Source organism: Centroberyx affinis, unplaced genomic scaffold, assembly GCF_046629955.1.
Source record: "Centroberyx affinis isolate AG114_WGS23_722 - 3 ecotype Tasmania unplaced genomic scaffold, CSIRO-AGI_Caff_v1 ptg001775l_1, whole genome shotgun sequence".
Classification (NCBI taxonomy): Eukaryota; Metazoa; Chordata; class Actinopteri; order Beryciformes; family Berycidae; genus Centroberyx; species Centroberyx affinis.
Genome location: NW_027280168.1, coordinates 319,833 through 343,171, shown reverse-complemented (window position 1 = coordinate 343,171; position 23,339 = coordinate 319,833). Strand labels below are relative to the sequence as shown.

General features: G+C 40.4%; 1 protein-coding gene across 3 annotated transcripts; it reads right to left on the bottom strand.

Annotated features, from left to right (window-relative positions):
• Positions 1-1,197: 1,197 nt before the first annotated feature.
• On the bottom strand, positions 1,198-21,200 carry rorc (RAR-related orphan receptor C). 3 transcript variants are annotated; one of them, XM_071529190.1, is made up of 12 exons: positions 20,712-21,200; positions 15,260-15,289; positions 6,100-6,185; positions 5,866-6,007; positions 5,383-5,739; positions 4,730-4,831; positions 4,528-4,649; positions 3,910-4,042; positions 3,660-3,767; positions 3,459-3,569; positions 2,543-2,652; positions 1,198-2,228 (listed from the first exon to the last, which is right to left on the bottom strand). In XM_071529190.1, the coding sequence occupies exons 1-12, from the start codon at positions 20,761-20,763 to the stop codon at positions 2,064-2,066; spliced, it is 1,518 nt and encodes a 505-aa protein (XP_071385291.1). In that variant the 5' UTR covers positions 20,764-21,200; the 3' UTR covers positions 1,198-2,063. The 3 variants fall into 3 exon arrangements, with proteins under 3 accessions (XP_071385291.1, XP_071385292.1, XP_071385293.1); XM_071529191.1 differs by having other exon boundaries at positions 20,951-21,200; XM_071529192.1 differs by lacking the exons at positions 15,260-15,289; positions 20,712-21,200 and adding an exon at positions 13,759-13,940.
• Between the last annotated feature and the right edge of the window lie 2,139 nt (positions 21,201-23,339).

Genomic DNA, 23,339 nt, shown 5'->3' with positions numbered 1-23,339 from the left:
TCAGCATTCCCACCATAAATACTAGGACAAATAAATTAAGTCATGAGAGTTCATTTTTGTCACCAACCCCTCATACATAATCAATGTGCAACGTTTATGACCCAAGAATATAACCAGACAATATCTTCCTTTTAGATAATCCGTCAAGCAGAAAATGCAGCTTGATGAATCTCAATGCTTGTGTATAAGATGTTACTTGAAGGACAGGCTGTGCCCAACAGTACAATACTCTTCCTGACAGACAACATGACTTTAATGGTAGTTATGCCAGAACTTATACTCACATGAAACTTGGGGTTGCCAGAAACAACTGACACCTTTCTAAACCAAACTTGAACACGCAAGCAAAAAATACAAATAATCTATAGTCTGTCTGTGCTTTTGAGTCATAGTCATTTATTATATATAAATGTATTTATAGTAAGAAATACAAATTTCACATGTTTACAGCAAAATTAACCAATTTCACTCCTGTGTCACAATACTTTAACCCCTCTATGATCCAACTTCTCAGAAAGCTGCTTTTTTCGTTCCCAGTACTAGCCGACACCCACACACACAGGAAGAGACAATTATGACTAACTGTAATTGTAACATGGTAAGAAGTACATTTAACATAAAATGTCAGGGTTCATGTTTTTCTGGATGTCGACTATAGCCTGACCCGCTGGCAGAAGACTGAACAAGCCATCTGACCTAAGGATATGTGGCTTTTCACAGACAGCAGGTCGTCTTTACCATGTTGTCGTTTGGACTCAGAACTATTTTAGTCACTTCCTCTCAACTTGGTTTGCAACATTCTTCTTCTTCTGCGCCAACCTGCTGACGACTTTCCACAGGCAAATGCCAGTGTCTGCTTTAGGGTCACCCACAATGACTAATCCTTACTTCAAATAAAATACGTCTTTGCACTTCAGCTACAACTATATGGTGTAGAGACTTAGCCTGGCTGATTAAACATTATTCTTCGATATACTTAACATCCTTGAAGGTAACAAAATCATGCATACCATTTCATGGCTGTGCTATGAGTGAATTGTGCTATTTGTTGGAGGTCATCATGATTAGCATTTCTATTATCACCCAGGTCTAGCTGGATCTTTCTGCTTGTCTGTTTCAGTCTTATATAACTGTTTATATTATGTTAAGCTTGTTCAAAAATAGACAAATAAAGTGGCCACATCCGCTTGGTTTCATAGCCTCCACAGTTTATTGGAAGACTTGCATGGAATTAACTTGATCATAATCTCATCTGTTCCAGGAACACAGATGACTACATCCATACTTGATGATGAAAACCTTTGTTCATTACTTCATTACTCATGGCTTTATTCAAAGATATGTAGAGAAAACAAAACATATGCAAGTTAATCTGAAAAAAGAACAGTTTACACACAGAAAGAGATTTCTACTCGCACATTTCCAACTGAATATTTTTTTCTACATTTAATGCAATATCTTTTCAAAGCTCAATAGGATTGAGACATAAACACCTGTGAGGTTTTATTCAAACACAAAGGATTACATTTTGGAGGTATCGCTGCTATGTAGCGCTTATTAATCAGTCCTTAAGAAGACATCAACCTGAGGAGAAAGACTACTATACGATCTAGAATAGACTGACATACAGTAGCTGTAGCTGTACAGAGACATGAACACTTACATTTGTATCAGGTAACAGCTGGACAGAATCACAAAAGAACATCCTGAGAGGAAATTAATCATGTATCCCATTGACAATGTACTCGGACATAGTATTCTCAAACAAAAACAATGTGTGTTTCCTTGGAATAATCAAAATACATTTAAGCTATCAAAATATTTATGTTTGACATCTACAAAAAAAGCTCTGCCGGAAGTAATACTTGACACACTATACTACTACTGTGCTTTTCTCATTTTTCCATTATTAGAAAAATAGATTCTGTTAGCAAGTGATGATGAGACTTAATCAAATATGAATGTGTATGCGTGTGTATGCATGTGTGTGTGCGTGTGTGTGTGTGTGTGTGTGTGTGTGTGCGCATGGGTGTGAGGGAGTGTACTGAAGATGACTCAGTTCCTCAGTGAGTGGTCCCAGGCAGCAGCTCTGCCTCCGAGGCGAACAGCTCCTTGTAGAGCGGAGGGAACAGAGAGTGCAGAGTGAGCGGGTAGCGCTGACTGAACCAGCGCAGCTTCTCCATATGCAGACTGCACAGCGAGCGCAACACCGCCATCCTCTGGTACAGCTGCAGAGAGGACACACACACATTTAGGCATCGGCCTTCACCAACAGCGAGGTATGCGTGTGAGAAGGAATGAATTAATTGATTAATTTATTTCTGTCCAGTCATGCAAGCATGACCCATCCAGCAAGGGATTATTTAGACACATTATAGAAAGGAGATAAGAAACATGCAAAAACAAACTGACACATGCATGTAGGTGAAAGAGAGAATTGGACAGGGGTGGCTACTTTGTAAATCTATGTTTGTATTTTAACCACCTTTTAACCAATCAGATGGCTAAACTGGATCTACCCGCTGTATCTTGAGACACATACCTTGTGCAGGAGACTTTCTTGGTTGTCTCGGTGTAGAATGTGTGTGAGGCCCAACTCCAAGTCTCTCTGCACTCTCTGAACCCTGCTTCTATCTTCCAGACATGGACGATCTGCACAGAAACATAGTGAAACAAAAGTAAATCAGGATTTTTAAAAAACAGTAGATTGGGTATCCAGTAGAGCAGTGTTTCTCAACCTTTTTGGCCCTTAAAACAAAGCGATGTCTACTCCCGATCCCCATCACAAGCATGCAGAGTTCAACCAAAGAATGATTTTCCTTTTTCAGGATGTTTGATTTGATTCACTATCAGAGGAGGCCTAGAGGCTGAAAACTATTCAGTTTTTCACAAGAAAAAATGGCAAAATTAGAGAAAAATCTGAAACAATAGACTATAATAAATAAATGACAATAATAAATTTGTATAGTAGAAATATACTTTTTTCCTATCCCATAAATCATCTTGCGACCCCCCCCAAAATTATCTTGCAACCCTCTGGGGGTCCTGACTCCCAGGTTGAGAACCACTGCACTAGAGAAAAGTGGGGAAAAAATATGGGCTTCAAAAAACCCCACAGCAAACAAAATTAAATGGTTCAATGCTGGATCCTGCCTGAGGAAGAATGCTAAGCTTGAAACACATTGTTTATCCTACATGTAGTACAGAAACCAGTCACTGTGTTCAAATTTGCTCTTTAAATGCCTTACTGTTTTGCATCTACAAAGCAATGAATAAACTTGAACCCTCTGCATTAAAGTGGCTTCCAACCTTTTCATTATGTTAAAATGTTGATTATTTTGGCCTTATAGCGAAGCTCTTTAGCAAAGATAGTAGTCAAGTGTGCAGTGATTTTTCTGTAGAAGTTAAAATGTAGCTTAAAGTGCAACACAAGAGAGAGACAGAAGATTTGACCTTACCTGTATTGATCAGCACCAGTGCAGTGAACAGAGCGATCTGATGCTCCGTGAGCTTCAGGGCACACATACCATGAGCAAAGTCAAACACTGCTGCAATTAGATCGCCACATGCTGCAAGAGGAGACACCACAGAACGAGTTAGTTGGCACTTATAAAGCGTCTAATCTACGAATGTTCCACAGAATTATGTTCAGTCCTCACCCAAAGACTTGAAGACTTCAGTCCCAGCAAATTTCCCATCGAAGAAGACGGTGTTGTTGTCTGTGTTAAAGAACCGACTCATCCTGACCAGAACCACCTCCATGGAACCTGAGCCAATGAGGGAAGGAAGGAAGGAAGAAAAGGGAGGAGGAGGAAAAGAGAGTAAGAGGTTAGAAGCATTTCAGACCAGGATGAAAGCCACGTGGTGACAGTCTAATGGTCCCATCCTGTAACTGACAGGCGAACTCACCAGTCTTGAGAAGTGCAATCTGGTCGTTCTGGCTGAGCACACGAAACCCCGGGATGTGTTTCGCAAACTCCACCACATACTGCACAGCATCAGTCAGTCGAATGGCACAATGCTGCCACATCTCATCTACTGACTGGGAGCGAGACGGAGGGAGAGAGAGGGGGAGAGACAGAGACAAAAGATAGGAGGGAGGAAGAGAGAGGGAGGGAGAGTATTAAACATACTATCTTTCAGTAGTCTGTTCGGCAACACAACAATCAAATCAACCACAGGCTAAATCAAACAGGTTCAAATTTCATTTCTCCCATGTGCCATAAACTCATCCCCACTCTCCTAAGACATTCAATCTGCTGCTCTTCCCACTGTTTCATTTCACATATAAAGTATTTCTGTGTTTTATTTCTTTATTTACTGCAATCAGCTATTGTGTTGTGTACCCTGCTTCATGCCAATTTTCATTAGAAGACTTGAACTTTGACTTGAAGTCACACAAAGTAACCAAAAGAGGTAGGAGAAAAATGATGAGTAGAGAAATGAACATAAAACTGAGAGGACTCACAAGAGAAGGACTAAAAAGGAGCAGTTTAAGAGGAAGAAACAAATATCAGGATGCTATACTTTGCTCTGGTAGGCTTGGATCTCCTCCCTGCTGAACATCTTCCATCTGAGAGCCTGCAGCTCTTCCACTCTGTACTGGCTGGTCTCTCTGTGGGAGCGCACGATGCTGGCACACAGCTCATCTGCAAAACAAAGCACCCGTAAATATTACAGACGTAACGTGAATGCGGCCATGTGTCAGACCACTCTGCCCTTCGCTCACCTATGTTTCGCAGGGAGAGAGGATAGGGACTGAAAGTGTCCTCCAGTGGGTCAAAGGGACGAATCCCCATCAGATCAGGAGACGGCTGTCTGGAGTCAAAGCCTGGAACAGAGGGATGGAGACGAGGAAGGGATAGAAAAGGAATAAGGAGAGGAAGGTGGGGAGTGTGTGAGAATTTAAGTCAGGTTGAGGAAAAAGAGTTGCCATTACACACCACTTCACCAAACACAGTGAAGTGTGTGTGTGTGTGTGTGTGTGTGTGTGTGTGTCAGAGCTGAACAATTAATAAAAAAACAAAAACAAAATCATAATATGAACTTATGCAATTTCCAAATCGCAGACGATACAATTGATTGCATAAGAGAGAGAGGTGTCTAAAATGAATTTCCAAACAAGTTGTTTTAGTGCTGTGGGTAATCTTTAGTCCATGAATCAAGTACAGTATTGGTGAAAACCTTTCATCATACTCAAAATCCTGCACACTGACATCTATTTTTGAAACAAACTTTTCTTTAAACGATTTTAAAACTTGTGATGATATGAATCGCAGTTTAAATCACAATTGCAATATTCTGTCAAATAATCGCAATTCGATTTTTTGTCAATATCTTTCAGCCCTTGTGTGTGTGTGTGTGTGTGTGTTTGTGCCTCACCTCTTCCGTCAGAGTGTCCGCTGCTGTCCCCTCTCCCCTGGGATCTGGACGCGGGAGAGATACTGGAGCCCCGGTAGACCAAGCCGGCCGCCTGCGACTCGGTCGGGGAGCAGACCAGGTAAGAGTGAACATCGGCGGGGAAGGCCAGCAGCTCAGGCTCCCCAGTGAAGGAGTAGGCCGCAGCCATGGGCTGGAGCAGCTGGGAGGAGCGGTCTTGGCGGGTCTTGCTGGGATAGGCCAAGACCGACTGGGCCTCTCCCTGCAGCTGCTGCTGCTGCTGCTGCTGCTGCCGATGTCTCTCCACCTCCGCAATCAGAGAGTCCCGCTGACGCTTGGACATCCGCCCGAACTTCACCGCTGAGGAGGACAAAAGAAAACATGCTGTGAATCAAGCATACAATGTGACAGGAGATGGTAATAATGCCTGTCTGTCTGTCTGTCAGTGTGTGTGTGTGTGTGTGTGTGTGTGTGTGTGTGCCTCACCATCCCGGCTCATGCCCTGTGCCAGGCATTTCTGCAGACGGCAGTGTTGGCAGCGGTTGCGGCTCGCCCGGTCGATTTGACAGTTACTCTGCCTGGAGCAGGAGTAGGATACAGTAGGCAGCTGGCTGCGCCGGAAAAAACCCTGAGGTGTGGGTAAGGAATGGTTAATATTGATAAGTCACTTGCGTGTGTGTGTGTGTGTGTGTGTGTGTGTGTTTTATGCTGCTCCCTCACCTTGCAGCCCTCGCAGGTGATGACTCCATAGTGCACTCCAGAGGACTTGTCACCACAGATTTTGCATGGGATAACTTCAATCTGAGCTGAACAAACAGAAGAACAAGCACTTGTGTTAACACTGTTGTCAAACACAGCCCTCTGTTATATTCACCACACAGGTGGCAGCTGACATTTCTCTCCCCAGTATTACAGCACAGATTACACACTAGCAGAGAGAAAACAACTTTAGCCAGGAGTGGGCAGTGCTGAGCTGAGGTTCATAATGAGAGAGTACGTGAGGAAACAAATGAGAAATAAGTTAGAGTAACAGTAACAATACAGAGATACTGTATCTTAAGCATTGTAATTATTCTTTATAAAGCAACTGAGTAACTGCCTGTGAGGAGCAGATGAAAAGTTCAATGTCAGAAAGAATACTCAAGGACAATATCCACGGCCGATGCCCAAAAAATTTTAATTTGGGAGTGATACGAGTGAGAGAGTCGACTGTAGGAACCATGTCACTACATCAAGCCTGTTAATATCATATTATTGTGCTGTATTAATCAACCCCGTGTTCCTATGAACTCATTCCTTCAGATGCCCATGCACACACACTCATACACACTCACAAAGACACAGCCTTGCACTGTATGCTTTGAATAACATTAAACGATCTTTTATGATGATTGTCTGTTATTATGTTAGATTTGTAAATTGTTTTAATACATGGTATTACATCAAACCTAACCTCTATAGCATTGTATTTTCCTACAGATTGTCTGAAATGAAATATAGAAATGAAATACGCTATCCAGGACCGTAATGACAAAGAAATCATTTACCCAAACAAGTGAGCTGCACAGGGATTCCAACTGTGAGAAAATAAAGATTTGCAGAGTTTCATATGCTGTACTTCCCCTTAAACATCTATCAACTGCACTATGACCAGAGTAAGAAGATGAACCAAAGGTATTTTCCTCTGAAACACTTCCTGCCTTAATAATGATGAACAGAATAACATCAAATACAATGAGGAGAGCGACTACCGAAGATGTGGAATATTTGCAAGTGGAGAAAGGCGGAGAATGTGAAGGTGTCAACCTCAGAGTCTTTTCAAGTGGTTAACTGGCTTCTCTTTCACTCTGAGTGTCCCTCTTTCATGTCATTTCTTTCTTTGTGCATTCCTCTCTATCTCGCTCATAAAGGACACAGCTGCCAGTAATGCAGTCTTTCTTTCATCACTGCCAGTAATGGCCATCCCCCTCTCAGCCCCCCCTCATCCCCCTGATCTCTATCTCTCACGCCCCTCTGTTTTTCATCCCTGGTGGTTTGACCCCTTTGTCACAATCAGAAGTCATTTCATTCATTAAACTACAGTAAATGTACAAGAAAAGATGTCTTGGTGGCACCAGTGCGTACGGCAAAATTTGGACAGCTTACACTTTCACAGTACATACCCACACATGGACCTCAGATACAATGATAAGTGATAGTGGAAGACATACAGTAGAAAGCAGATAACGGATATCAGTCTAAACATTAAATATTCAATCTCTACACACACTACAGTCGTCCTTTCCTACTCCTAACACCTTCTTTCATCCGTTCCCACTATCCTCCGTGAGACAAGTGCTCACGCCTGTGTGTTAATGTTTACAATTTGTGTGTTTCCGTGCATAACTGTGTCACACTATTTTGCGTGTGTGTGTTAGTGTGTCAGTGTGTGCCCTCTTTTTTTGATGCCACAGGGATCACCTGCAGGCTCCTAAGGAGGGCAGCCGGTCTGTGGTGAAATACACGAAAGTCGTTTTAAATATGGATGTTCAAGCGTACATTAATGAGAAAGCAGCAATACCAGACTGCACATGTGGTAAGAAAGAGGCTGTAACTACAGTATGTCTTGTGTACAAGAGGAGATCGATCAATGATTTACCATGATAGTAAAAAGAATAATTCATAGATTTAACAAGATACTGACAGGCAGTTGGATGTTCTGGGTAAATTAGCCTAGAATAGAAATGGCGCTAAACAACATTGGTGATGAAGATTAATAAAGTTACTGAGCTCCGACTATGATAGCATTGCTGCTGGCAGTGGGGAAGAGAGGTAGAGAGAACATCGGTGGTCTCTGTTTTTTTGCTGTTTCAGTTCTGATTCTCAACCTCAAACAACAGGAAATCCACTCTGACCCGCAACCTTTCACTGTTCACAAACACACACACACACACACACACACACACACACACACACACACACACACACACACACACACTAAAACTATTGACTAAATCTACCTTTGGTGAGTTTAAGGCATCTTAAGCGCCTTTGAGCACTGAGAAAAGCGCTATATAAATGTAATGTATTATTATTATTATTATTATTATTATTATTATCTGCAAAATGGTGTTTAATGTCGAATCTGCCTTTGATGGCCTGAAAGTGTAGTGACAACAGAAGTTGTAAAGTGGAAATTGACTTAATCTGCTAAACATTGAAGAATGATTTGCAATCTCCAGCTCTTGTGCCCTTGTGGGCTATTTTGTTTTGCCTCATTATCTCCAGCCACAGGCCTAGACCAATCAAACCCATCATCTCTTGGTGTTAGTATGTACGTGTGTGTGTGTGTGTGTGCGTGTGTGAGAGAGAGAGAAAGATTACAATCTTGCATAATCAAACCACCTGTATTTCTTCCATAAGTATCATTTTCACTTAACCTTAGAAGGGGTTACAATTCCCCAACACTCAATATGGCTGGAAAGTAGTGTTTGTTTTATTAAATGAGTCACAAGTACGTGTAAGTTGATGTTAAGATGTCACTTTTGATAGCTGAATGCTTAAATGTTTAAGCTTATATAGATTTACATTTATATAGTACTTCAGTAGCTCAGCAGTACAGTTTCAAGCGGTAGTCCTGTTTTCACAGACCACATAGGTTATTGGGTTAAAAGATTCTTATATTTTCCATCCCACTTGCTTATGTGCACATGACACTCAGTAATACTCAGTAAAACTGAAGATTAATTGTGTTTTCCATATTGTTGGTGAGCAGAGTCTGTCAAAGAATATTATTTGCTGTAGCTGCAATATCTTGTGATCTACAATATCTCTTGACAAACCCTAAACATTTTGCATTTCTATTGTATTCCAGCAACTCCATACAGTATGAAACCACCAATATGAAGCACGCAAAACTATTTTAGCATACGAAAAATTCTTGCCAAATGTTGATGTGAGAAAATGAAAACAAAAAATCCCCCAACCAATATAAACTGTTCACTCTAAAATAAATATATTGTGAGCCATGTAATGTGTAGAGATTTGGGTATAGTAGATGTACACAGTAGATGTGCAGTGATGGAAATATTCTGATTTGGCAGTCAAAATAAAAGCGTGCCACCTCCCACACTTCCTCCTACAAGGCAGCTGCACACAGATTAACAAAAAAAGCACATTAATCAATGTTTTCCTCTAAACAAAAGAAGCCTCTCTCCATAACAGCAAACAGTCAACATCGTACACCATTCACTGGTTGTCTAATATGTCTGCTGACTGAAGCTCGCTACTGTAGCTCTAGATAATAAATCTGATACTCAATGATTTAGATCAGAGCGCGAGATTAGGACGAAATAGATGAATCAAACTGAATAAGGCTGAAAAGGTTAAAATGGGTCATAAGTAGGAGTTTTCTACTTTATCTCTTGTTATACTCACCGATTTGTATTTATGTGATAAATGCTGGCCTTTTTTATTGATTTACTAATTTGATGCTGATAGGCTAATTTGTTGTGTTGATCGACAATCGTCTTGCACCTGTTGTCAATGACGACCAAAACTATAAGTTGCTACAGTAAATTGTGATTTGCAAGTGGATGGTGTGCGGGAGCCTTATATATTTTTATGTTGCTTTTTTTCTCCCAGCACCCATGGCTGAAATTGTCAGGTGTGCAAACTTTATTCTATTATAGGTGTTGTAAGCCAAAAAGTTTGAAAAACCCTATTGATATTTATAAAAAAGAGAGACAATGAGAGAGCACGGGAGGGTGAAACAGACACAGGAAGGAAAATGGAGAATAATGAAGAAATCAAAAGAGAAAAGATAGAGTAAAAGTAAGAAAAGTTAAAGAAAGGGTTGATCTGTGGACTGGGATTGCAACACAGACAGACTTCACATCTCATGACACACTGAGGAGAGTGTGTGTGTGTGTGTGTGTGTGTGTGTGTGTGTGTGTGTGTGTGTGTGTGTGTGTGTGTGTGCGGGAGGGGGGACTACATGTAGTGCCACTCTCAACTCCTCAGTCTGTCTATAATCACCCTGTCAGCAATCTGTTCTTTGCATTGTAAAACCTAAAACCTCAACTTTCCTCTGACGGAAGCTTACATTAAGTACATACGCACGCAAAAATGCAAGCACATTTTGTATACACACACACACACACACACACACACACACAATTAATAATCGATCAGATAAGTCCATTTTGATATGCTTCATTACGCTATTATACACAGGATAGTTCACAATTTATGCAATTTATTTCTAAGTTATTTATCTAATGCACCATATCTGCTTGAATGTAGTTATCGCCAAGGTAACATGAATTTACGTGATTAAAATACTACAACATATCTGCTTTAACACAATCATCACCAAAGTAACATGAATTTACATGATTAAAATACTACAGCATATCTGCTTTAACATACTCATCACCAAAGTAGCATGAATTTACGTGGTTAAAGAAATAGGAAAAGCTTCCTTTGCTGATGTATATTTTTTTTGCCGAGATTAGATGTTTAAAATATTTATATTATTAAGTTGACACAGATCACTCATAAAGAAACCAATGTGTTACCTCCACTGAAATATATTGTATTAAATATATACATTTTATTGTATTAAAATGGATGTGGAAACACAATGAGTATATTGCAGCTCTTTCGTAATTAACTAATCGAAACGACAACTACACATGGAATGCACGCTATTCTAATGCTACTGCATTTTAACATACAGAAAATACTATAAAATACCATATACAACTTTTGAATCATAGGTCCTACTGTGTATTTATAAAAGCTCTGAAAATTACTTTGATCTGCTGACACAAAACTGCATTAAAAACTACATGTTAGAGCGCATTTGTTTTAAGAGATGTAGCTGTGACTTGGGACTTTGATCCCTTGAAATAATTGCAATCTGTATTTGAAGAAGATATTTAACAAAACCAAAAATAAACTAAAAAAATAAAATAATATAAATGACCAGGTAAAATAACAAAATAGCTGCTTGGAATGACAAATTAGTCCATATATAATAATACATTTATAGACAGAATATAGTTACCAGAAAATGCCTGGTAATACCTGGTAGAGTTTATAAATATTTAATACCTTTTCGTTCCAGTATCAGTGCAAATCAGCTCTGTTCTCAACAAGTGGTTACACAAGTATGAGAACTGTTTCACAGCTGAGTGTTTATGCAGCTTTGTACTTCATTCATTTATTGACACCACTAAAGGGGGAAAAACGACAAACTTATCTGAAGAAAAGACAAATGATAAAAGCACCTCTGAAAACCAATTACCATCAAATTCATCATATTTTGCTTTGAAACCCAGGCTGGATTTGGGGGTGTTTCAAAGAGGTAATGTTTTGAGACTACACATATGAATCAGCCTGACTGTTGTATTTCATTTATCATATTTTGGGGGATGAATGTGTCACCTGTGAGTGTGTGTGCTTTGATGTCTAGTCAACCGCCTTCTCTCTTTGGAAGTGTTCGTTGTACAGGCTGCTGCACCCAGAGGAACAAGGAAATCCTTCTGATAACGAAAATGTGTAAGAAACTATTCAGGTATCCTCCGAACACAACAACAAAACCTTTTAGTGTGCGTGTGTAAGTCCTGACTGAGTCAATCCCACGGTAAGAGGAAGTGTATCGCTAAAGCCAATACTGAGTGATAGCTGGCAATAGAATTAGATAAATAATTGTTTTCCAGCTGTGGTGAAGACGCAAAATCATAAAGCTATTTTCAGAGTTGGACATGTTTCTCTGTCTCATAGTATTCCACACAGCTGCATGACTGAGATATGCACACATCTAGGCGCCATCTAGAGAGAAAGGCAGCTGCGTATCTGTGTGTGTTTGAGTGTGTGTCTCTGTGTGTGTGTGTGTGTGTGTGTGTGTGTGTGTGTGTGTGTGTGTGTGTGTGTGTGTGTGTGTTTGAATGTTTCCAATGCAAGGGAGGAAGCATAAGGCAACTAGCATAGAGAATATAACAAGATATTCTCCATCATTTGTCTATAATTGTTACTTCTTGTACCCTCCTCTATGTATATCTTATGTATGTCCTATTTGTATATATGTATATGTATATACTGTATATAGATAGATATAGATATGTGTGTGTGTTTTTATTACTTGCACTTTGTACTTTGTCAGAAAAGTGCTATAGAAATAAAGTTGATAATAATAATCATCAACTTAATAAGTTGATGATGATGATGATGATGATTATTATTATTAATATTATCATTATTATAATTATCACATAATATTACCTATATTTCATCTCCATCTCATGTACAGTAAACATCCACCCTGACAACTGATTTGTTTTGTATGATCACTGATTATGGATATGTGGTAACTAAAAGAAGTATTTCATAAACAATTCTGAAAAAAAAAAATCTTAAAAAAATCCAAAATTCAATTTGTTTCAAAAGAATCCATCAAATTTACGATTTTACAATCCCACTGATTCTTAACATACAAAATCAACTCATCTACATACCCCAGTGTGAACTGTATATGTGGGAGTGAGAGAGGGTAGAAATATTTGATGCGTGATTCAAATCTTAAGTCCATCAAAGGAAGATCAAAATTGAGTCATCTTCTCAAACCATAGAACTGAAACACTTATATCGATGTGAACGTACCCCACAGTCAACCAATCAGGCACTTTGGGGCGACCCAAAACAAATAAGAAAATCTGTCTTCATACATCTACATACATATACTGTATGTGCTTAGTACCAATATGAAAGCGTACTGTATGAGTTCTGTGGCAGAACTACAGTATGTTTGTGAGAAAACAGAAAGAAATACTGATTTATCTTAGGTCATGAAAGTTCAAACATATGGAAATCATGAAATAAACTTCAAACAAGTACAGAATTGTAGCCAGTTAGAGCCATAATGAACTTCATGTTCCACCTAATGTTATGGCAAAAATGAAATACTGAATGAACCTGAATGAAGTCTTAATCCCACAGCCTGGTGAAATTTAACAAAGGCACATCTCTATTATGCTTTCAGTGTTTGATGCATAAGATGCCATTGATGTCTACAGTCTGCACAAATACATAGTTACTTCAGGGATTCATAAGATCTACCTGACGCAGTAACTTAAAAGTGAATGTGAAATCCTTTCTTGTTATTGCATCCTGTGTGTCAAGTCGGACTTCTCTAGTGCAGCATCAGAGGCATCGAGTGACAAATACGACAAATACATGACAAGTAAAGGCGGTTTACTGCAATGTCAGAGCGGCCAAGGAGAGAAACTACGACCAAAAAGCGATAAATACAGGGATCTAATCGTTAAACATTGTTTGATTGCAGCCCTCTCACACACACAGACATGAAGACACAGACAGACACACACCAATCCCTACCTCGCATCATCCTCACTCCTCCACTTGTCTCAGAAGTTTTGCCCCACTTTCACAAACTCACTTTTCCTCTCACTTTGTCTAACTGCTCTGTCTGCCTTTTCACACCGTCACTGTCTTCGTCTTTGCCCCCCTTTCTTTCGCTCGCTCAATCTTTCTTTTTGTTCGTCCTTTAGCGAGCTGGGTTAGGTGCTCACTGCAACTCCAGCATACATATTCAGACTTTTGAGTGTCAGTCGCCGCCTCATCTTCCTTGTGTGTGTGTGTGTATGTGTGTGTGTGTGTGTGAAACAAAGACAATGGGGCTGTCCCCTTGCCTGGCATGCTCTCTCAAGGTACTTTTTCCCTATACCTTTGTTGTTGTCCTTCACCCACTCACTCCATACCACACTAAAAAAAATCATTTTATAGCATCAAACACATTTTTGACTCTCCCTCAGAATTAAAATCAAACCATTTTCCAAAGGAATAATTGCTGAAAAACAGAATGTACACAGAAAATATTGAAACACACTGTGTCTCTAGCTGGAATAGTCACAGCTTGTATAATAAGTATTTTTAATTGCCAATAAAAAATGTCCAATGTATTAACAATGAATTTATTTCTCTCTCCTTTCAACGTCGTCTTTCCCTTCGCACTCAACTCGCTTATCTAAACCACAGTTAAGGCTGCAGATCTTCAGACACGTTTCTCTGTAGCCTCTCATCCCTCTCTGTCTCATCCCTCTATCATCCCTCCATCTCAGCACCTGACTGATGTAGGGAACGAGACAAGACCACCACAGTTCTCCATTCCCCCCCAGTATTACCCCCATGCTAACTTCTAAACACACATCCAAAACGACACATCCTCTCTGCTGGCATGAACAAATCTACGTTTTCACATGTGCAGTGCGTATTCACACACAAGCAAAGATTTAGAAAGGAATTGACCGATAAAAGATTGCCATTATGATTGATAACCAATTATTTTTTTATCAGACCACGTAACGTGAAGCCGACAAAATGTTATGTATGGCATCTCCAGAATTGATAACACCCGCAGGTGCGCTCAAGTTGTGGCAGAGGGTGTGAAACCAAAGCAGTTAAAAAAAAAGAAGAGATGTTATCGCTGTTATCTGCATTCAGATGCCAAAGTGTCAAAGTATAGTAGTATTTTCATCTGCTTGCCATGCGCGGGGGGCGAGGGTGGAGGGGGGTGGGGCACAGGTGCAACACACAGACTGTATCACTGATGGCCCAACTCCAGAGACACCAGTGTGTGTGTGTGTGTGTGTGTGTGTGTGTGTATGTGTATGTATGTGTGTTTCTACACAGGTGCGATGTTGTATGTTCACTCACTACTCACTAGGGAGCTAACCACAATGCATGCACAAATATCTAGCACAAACACAAGCATAGTCACACCACATACAGAAAGTGGCACCAATGTACACACACACACACACACACACACACACACACGCGCTAACACACAGAGAATATAATATAAAAGAGCACTTACTCAAATGAGTCTTCTTGGACATGGCTCCTCCTGAAGCAGAAAGAGTGCAGAGTCAGATACATAAACATTTGTGAAATCTCAAAACTAAACAACAAATCCCCTCAGGTCTAAAGTCTCCTATTAGTTCTTTTAGAGGTGATGAGCATCCGAGTTAAAGCACAGGGCCGAACGTCTTAAAACAGAAACTTGACATACACTCAGTGTCATCTCCTCTGTACCAGAGACTGACATTTCTTTCATATAACCTTTCAATAATTCTCATGGCAATTTGGTAGTGTTTGTCAGCATTTGTTCAAATGAACAACGAAAGGCCTGTGAAAGGATAGCTAGGCGAAGTGATTACATACAGGTCATATTGGTGGATTCCTCTTCCCACTGGTGTGATGTGTTATGTGCGTGTGAATCTACACTGCATGCACACATATGCCCAGACACACACAGCAGATAACAAAGAGAGGAAGGTGGGTGTCTATGAAGCAATAGGTCCTCTTCTTTGTCTGTCTGTCTGTTTGACCGCAATTGTGAGAAAGTCTGAATTGCAGTGGGTGTGTGCAAGTGTGTGGAGGGTCGTTTCTGAGCCAACAGGTATATTTTTAGAGTTTTGTGTGTGTGTTTGTGTGTGAGAAGTTTACAGGCAGGGGAGATAAGTATCAATGGAAGACATAGAGCTAGCCGGTCTTTGTCTGGGGCTTAGAAGGCCTTCTGTGGTTTTCACTGTTTTCCTCTCCTCATCAAATCAGTTTTGCTTCATAAGCAGAAAGCATGGAATGAAAGCAGAGCAGTGCACACACGCACGGAAAATGCAGAGAAATTTTTCAGCGCTGCCGGCAAATGTTCAAAGGTGATCGCTAAATTTAAGGTAAACGCATTTTGAGCAATAAAAACCATCAATCATACTAAAAATGTAAGCATCCAATTAATATAGTTTGAACTTGAGTTGAAGAGTGTGAGGACTGCTTGTCCTCGTTTCACAAGACAGCTATAGAAATAAAAAACAGCTTCTCCCCAAAATATATGAAGACAGATAATATGTCAGGTATTCTTATATACTTGTTCTAATTACTTGTAATTACTTAATTGTCTAATTACTTATTTTCATGTGATATTCAGATGGTTCTTTGGCCAGAGAGTCGTCTAAGAACTTGGTGAATGTCTGGTTTGGTTTTTTGGAAACTGACACATAAATATCAACAAATTAAATTAACTCCCACTAACACTAAATGATTTGGAGTGATAGGGGCGACCGCAACATGTTTTGAATTTTGGGCAAAATCATCATTTAACAACATAAAGCAATGTGTTGTCATTGATTTAAGATGATTGAAAGTGATCTATTCTCTATATGCAGAATGGTATAAGTGGCTGTAGCAGAGTATAAGAATAAGATTATAGGAGTATCTGATGCAAACCCCATCAATATCAGCTCCTGTACACTTTTACCAAGATATATAAACACCTGCCACCCGGCCCATAAACACCCGCCACACACACACACACACACACACACACACACACACACACACACACACATACTGTATATATGACCCTCAAGCATTTCTCAGAGTCTTACTAACATCTCAACACACTGACATCTCAGCTGACCACTGAAGTGACAGTTGTTGTGTTACATAACTGAAGACCACTGAACCCTCTATAGAGAGTAGGCCAAGAATTTGTATGTATATGTATAATATAAATAATTATATATCCAGCACAGAATAGATAATGTAATGTATTAAAGTCAGTATGCTACTTAATTTCGATTGTCAGGTAACTGTGTTCACCATTGTCATACTCTTCTTCTTGCTAATGTGTGCAGTATGTGGGAAAATGTAACATTGTAGCATTCGCAAAAGCACATTGTGTTTTTAGAACTCTGTGTTGGCTGGGATAACTTAATGCGATAATGAGATGATAATAATAATAATAATAATAATAATAATAACAATAATAATAACAATAATAATAATGTTTCATTCTAGAGTACTAACCAAAACAATGTTACAAAGTAGCCTACTTTACAAAATAAATAAAAATGTAAACAATAAATACATCCATGAACAATAGTCACAATGGGTGCAATGTGATAAACTTTAAAGAAGCATATAGAAGAAAAAAAGAATAAAATACAAAAACGCAACTACACAGAATTAAAACAACAAATTGGCTAGCCTGATGTGGTCAGCTGGGTCGTTCCAGAGCCGAGGGCCCTGCGGGAGAAGTAGTCTTCAGCCCAGACTACGGACCGACCAAAAGAGCTGCCCGAGGATCTTAGGCTGCACTTTGGTTCATAAGGCGTCAAGAGCTCAGAGATATAGAGGCACTAATCCTAACCCCCTCCCTAAAATTTAAATGCTTCTTTGTTCCCGTCAGGAGTCTGGCTGCAGCATTGCAACTGAAATCTGAAATCTGGATATACTCTGCGTGTGAATAGGTATACAGGGAGTTACAATTGTCAAGGCATGATGAAATAAAAGTCATGTGATAAAAAGGCAAAAAAGTTCTTATTTTGGAGAGTCTTGGATTGTAGAAAACACGACTGCAGTGCACAACTGTCTGATGTTATGATATGATATGTTTGTCCACGTTTAAACTGGATCTGGAAATGGCTCATGTGTTGAAATTGTTGATAGTTTTAGATTTCTTGGTATACACATCGCAAACACAATCACATGGTCTCTTAACACCAATTGCATCCTCAAGAAAGTACAGCAGAGACTGTACTTTCTGAGGCGTCTCAAGAGTTTTGGCATTGGCTCTTGTGAACTTTTATCGCTGTACCATAGAGAGTGTTCTGACAGGCGGTATCACAGTGTGGTTTGGCAACCTGACTGCTCAGGACTGTAAAGACAGCAGCAAAAACCATTGGCATGGAACTACCACAACTTCATAACATCTACACCACTCGCTGCAAAAGGAAAGCCCAAAACATCATTAAGGACACCAGCCACCCCGCTCATGTTCTGTTCTCGCTCCTTCCATCTAAAAAACGTTACCGGAACATCACATCACACACCACCCGTCTCAGTAAGTTTCTTTCCACAGGCAGTCAGGTTGCTGAACAGCTGACGCACTCATATGCACCGCACACTGTTGTTGTATAATATGTAATGTTATTGTGTACTGTATATTGTGTATATAATGTATACATACGAGTGCATTGTGTACATAGTCTATGTAGGTCTGTAGTGTCTTTCTCTTTTTTTGTTGGTTTTGTGATGGTGTGCCTTTGTGTTAAGGCAGAGAGAGCCAGAACACAAGTATTTCATTTCATTTTAATACACGACAATAAAGTTAAAAAAAAAGTTGGAGTCGAAAATACGATTCTGATAGTTTCAAGATGGTTATGGACTTGAGCACTAACACTATAGTTGGCCGAATAATCATAAATTCAAACTTATCTGTATTCAGTTGTAAGAAATGGAGAGACATGTAAAACGTTCTGTCCCACAGACTGGGGGGAAGCAGTCTACAGCTGGACCAGAGATGTCAACCTGCTCGAGACTCTCAAGAAGGAGAGAATGAAAAAAACAAAAGCTGTACTAAGATGTAGGAGAACCAAATCAGAGGACTTTCCCACATCAGCCGCAAGTGATTCATCACCTTGAAAAGCGCTGCCTCAGTGTTATGAAGAACTATACAACCAGACTGAAACTTCCCTTTAACCAGAATAAAACGCCAATACTACTCATAAAAGTACCTGATTAGTTAGCTGTTGTTGTTTTTTCCAAAATCTTGGACAGGAATGGCAATTTAAAGATTGGTCTCTAATTTCCCACAGTGCAGCTGACTTTATCTAGGACTTTTTTTCACTGAGGGAAAGTACATTAGAAAGCCAGAAAGAATATATGGTGAAAGAATAGAAAAATATAATGCAAGCCTTTTATGGCTGTATTTGTGTGCATGTGTGTGGAAATGAGACTGATCGATACAAGCATCTACATATAATACTTCAATACTAAATCATTTTTTTCACTTTTGCCCCATCTCTCTCTCTCTCTTGAGTTCATTCCAATCAGTGACACCAAACTCTACCCTTTAATAATGTACAATATAATAGAATCCTTTAATTTCCATATTTGTGAGCATGTGTTTGTGCGCATAACTGATAGATACACCTATAATAAACACTACTTTTGCTGATGCGCAGTTACTGTCTGCTATTGTTGTGTGATGATGTGTGTATTGTAAGTGTATTGTTGGTTCTCCTTGTGATGTACAGTTTTGTGGAAAAGAACTTCCCCCCGGGGACAATAAACTAACTAACTAACTAACTAACTAACTTGCTCTTGTCCTCTGTCTCTCTCTCTCTCTCTCTCTCTCTCTCCCTCTCTCTCTGGCAATCAGCTATACCAAATCTCTACCGACATCATGGTTCTACTGCCAAATCACTCTCTCATTTACTAGAAAAACAGTGTCACTTCATATAAAAAGTCACTTCTGTTTCTTCACTCTACTCACGCTACACATCCATTTAACTGAACTGAGTGACATGTTGATACACAATGTTGTTTCGACTGGAGGTCCGTGATGCAGCAGTACAGATTAACTATCAAACTATGTAGCTGTGTGAGTTAGTAGAAAAAGTGTCCAGTGGGTTTCTGTGGCAGAGGAACAAAATGTCTAATCCAAGTGGCTGCCAGTGGTTTGATTTTAGCCAGGAAGAGGCTGTGAATAGAAAAGCAGCGGACCAAAAACAGTATCAGAACAAGAGCTAATCCCCAGGATTACTCCGTCTTATTGCCATTCTTACTCTCTCACAGCACCTTAACCACACCCAGGTGAAAGAGATGAGGAGAGTTAATGGGGTAAAGACGGATGAGAGAATGGAGGGAAAGAAGATAAGACTGAATGAGGCGAGAGGGGAGAGTGTAACAGAGACAGAGGGAGAGAAACGAAGGGGCGACTGTGGTAATCTGGTGTAGACAAGGTGAGCAGAACTAGATAAAGAGAGTGAGAGAGAAAGGAGGGGAGAGATATGGGGGGGGGGGGGGTCAGAGAAGCATGGAGGGAGATAAGGCCTAAAATGAGGCTTACTTCTAAATAAGAGAGGGACAGAAAGGGGGAGGACAGAAGAGCAGTAGCTTACTAGGAGAGGAATAGTGAGTAGGTGACTTTCACATTGTAGCCTATGTGAGAGCAGCAACATAAAAAATAAAAAAAAACACAGATTACGCACCCAAGTCCAAGTGTTAGCAATATGTTTAATATTCAACCTTCAACTGACTAGGTCCAGTATTGCTTGACTTCTTAGAGAGGGAAAATGCTTTTAACTGAGGTTTTAAGATGAACAGTAGCTTTTGAATGAAGTAATGGCGAAGTGGAACCAGGTAGAAACCAGGTAGACTTCATGCATGCAACTCCATTAAGAGTCCCAATGACGCGCATAGCCTCCACACGACAACAAGGCTACATTATCTACAGAATAAACCTCAGAGACGGATCCTCTTACCTCTACTGATGGGGGTGTCAGCGGGGGGCACGTCGGGCTCCTCATATTCCATAACTCTCCTGTCAAAACAACTTGTGGCCCTACACACACACGCACGCACTCGCCCACCTATCAGTCGCTTACACACCTCTCACTCACACAAACCGCAGACGAGTGCTTAGTCAGTTGGTTTGAGTTGCACCTGCCGCCATTTGACTCACAAGTAGGCTGATTTCACAGACTCGGGCTTCACACACTACCTGTTGTTCTAGCGCCCGGGCCGGCGCAGGCATTTGAAAACATGCACTGCCATCTCCTCAACAGTCCTCAGAGCGGATTCCCAAACTCAACCGGCATCTTGTTCTCTGTCCGTCTCCTTTCTTCTTCAACAATACACCTCCCCTTGTGTTGACGTTTTCAAATAATTAAATTCCCCCAAGGCAGAAGTACAGAGCGCAGCTGGACCGGCCGTCCACAAGCCGCGCGCTCCGGTTTCCCCCGCTCTCTCTCTCTCTCGCGCTCTCTCTCTCTGTGCGCCCTGACCGTCCCGGCCTGGAGAGTTATGTCACCGGGACTTACGTAATAGCAGCGGATCGGGTTTTGCTTTGTAGTGTTCAGTTGAGAAATATAATCCCATGTTGCTGCCACAAATTTCCGCCGCACTAATCAAGACAATACAATGCATGGAAGGGAACTTAAGATTCCGCTGCAAATTTGGCCCGGTTCTTTCACGGGAAAGTATTAAAAGAAAATACATGCATGGCCCATAGCTTGGTACTATTTCAGACTTACCACCTGCGGGGGGGCGTTTGCATGCAATTTATAGAGGGATTTGTTAATAATCGCATGCCCAATTTCGGCGTTACATAATGAGTAGGCCTACCTTGCTTGGAAACAAAATAACTGCACTCGCGAGAAATAGTCTATGCCTTCTCGGTTCATATCATTACTGTGTAGGCCAGCATGACACGACCACTGTCTGGGTTAGGGCCTCCATTCCCACTGCGCCACACATGCTAAAAATGAATGCGCGCATGGTAGCCTGCTTCTGCACTTTGGATAAAAGCGTCCGCCAAATGCCATATGTAACACTTGGCACGAAGCCCAAATTAAAAGGATAAGCGTTTACATTTGTCTGGTGAATACACCCTTGGGCACCGGCACCCTGACAATATCTTCTTCATCTAGTAGGCTACTAAGCCTCTGTGCGTGTTAGACATAGGGATACTAGAGGTTGATGAGCTGAATATTTGGCTTTTCTATAAACTTATTTGATATTTAGGCTATCATTAAAAAAAACAATTCTGTAAATGCTACACACATGCAGTGGACAGCTTGTTCAGGTGGTTTTACCTGAGAGCTGAAAAGCCATCAAAGCCAACCTGACCACATATGGCTCTCTTCAAAAACAAATACCAAAAATAAATAACCGCTGATGTTCATTTGTCCTACATGCCCCCTCCCTCCCCCCACCACACACACATGAAGAGACTTCAGAAACTGTATTAGCCATCTCTGCACTTCACTGAGGTTAGAGATGTGAGGGGCCTCACAAGACCACTGTGTCCCATGCACATAGGCAGTGTGATGAACCCATACACTCAGAAACCACACTATCAGACCAAACTGTGAGAACTCCAGTTAAAAGGTATGTACGTGTGTGTCTGTGTGTGTGTGTGTGTGTGTGTGTGTGTGTGTGGGTGGGAGGGGGGTGGGTGGTGTATCAGGAGGCCAGAAAAAAACGTGTAAGCATGAATTTATCATTAGTCAAACAAATCAGCAGTACCTGGTAAATGGTAATATTAAAAATAGTTTTTATTTTTTTTAAATGGATAGATTAATTATCTTGTAACAGTAAAAGTGCAAAGTCTTTGAGTGATTACCATCCAAAACCCATTGCTCATTTACCAAAATAAAGCACATATAGGGGAGGGCTAGTGATGTTTAGACAAGCTAAGTACAGTGTTGTCAATGAGCACTATATTCCAGTGCCAAACACATCAGTGCATTGCAGCTGTGAGACTTTGCCACAATAGCTCATCATGTCTGTTAGGCATTTTCTTTCTGGACAAAAATACTGTGAGTAGGTTCTGAGAATAGTTGGACAGTAAAGGAATTGGGGCAGTTCAGTCTAAATATGTGGATTTGTAGAATGTTTGTTTCTTCCGCTTATTCTATAGCAAAATAAAAAGCAGTGACTGAAAACAATAACAAAGATTAACAAGATAACTGATGAACTTTAAAGCTACTGTTGGTGGGTTTTATGAGTTGGCGTTTTGTTTGAATTCAGCAAAAGTTACCTTCATGTTGGGTGAACATAAATTAGTAGGAGAATATGTCAATCTTGGCAATATCACCATTGCTCTATTTCTAAAATATAGCTGAATGGAACCAAACAGTAAATGTTTCTCATGACACTGAATCTGAAACTCCCTCCTTTGTGTTCCATAATGGTTTTTCCACAAGGCTACTGTGCCACACTCAAGGCATGGGATGTTTTTTTCATTGTGTTTTGTGCAGTTTGGTTTGGTTCAGTTATGCTACATGCATTGCTGACATGGTACCCAACATTATTTGGTACTAACTCACTAACAAAGGCAGGGCAGTGTTGGCAGGGATGTCAACAATATGTTGATTTGCAAACAGTGT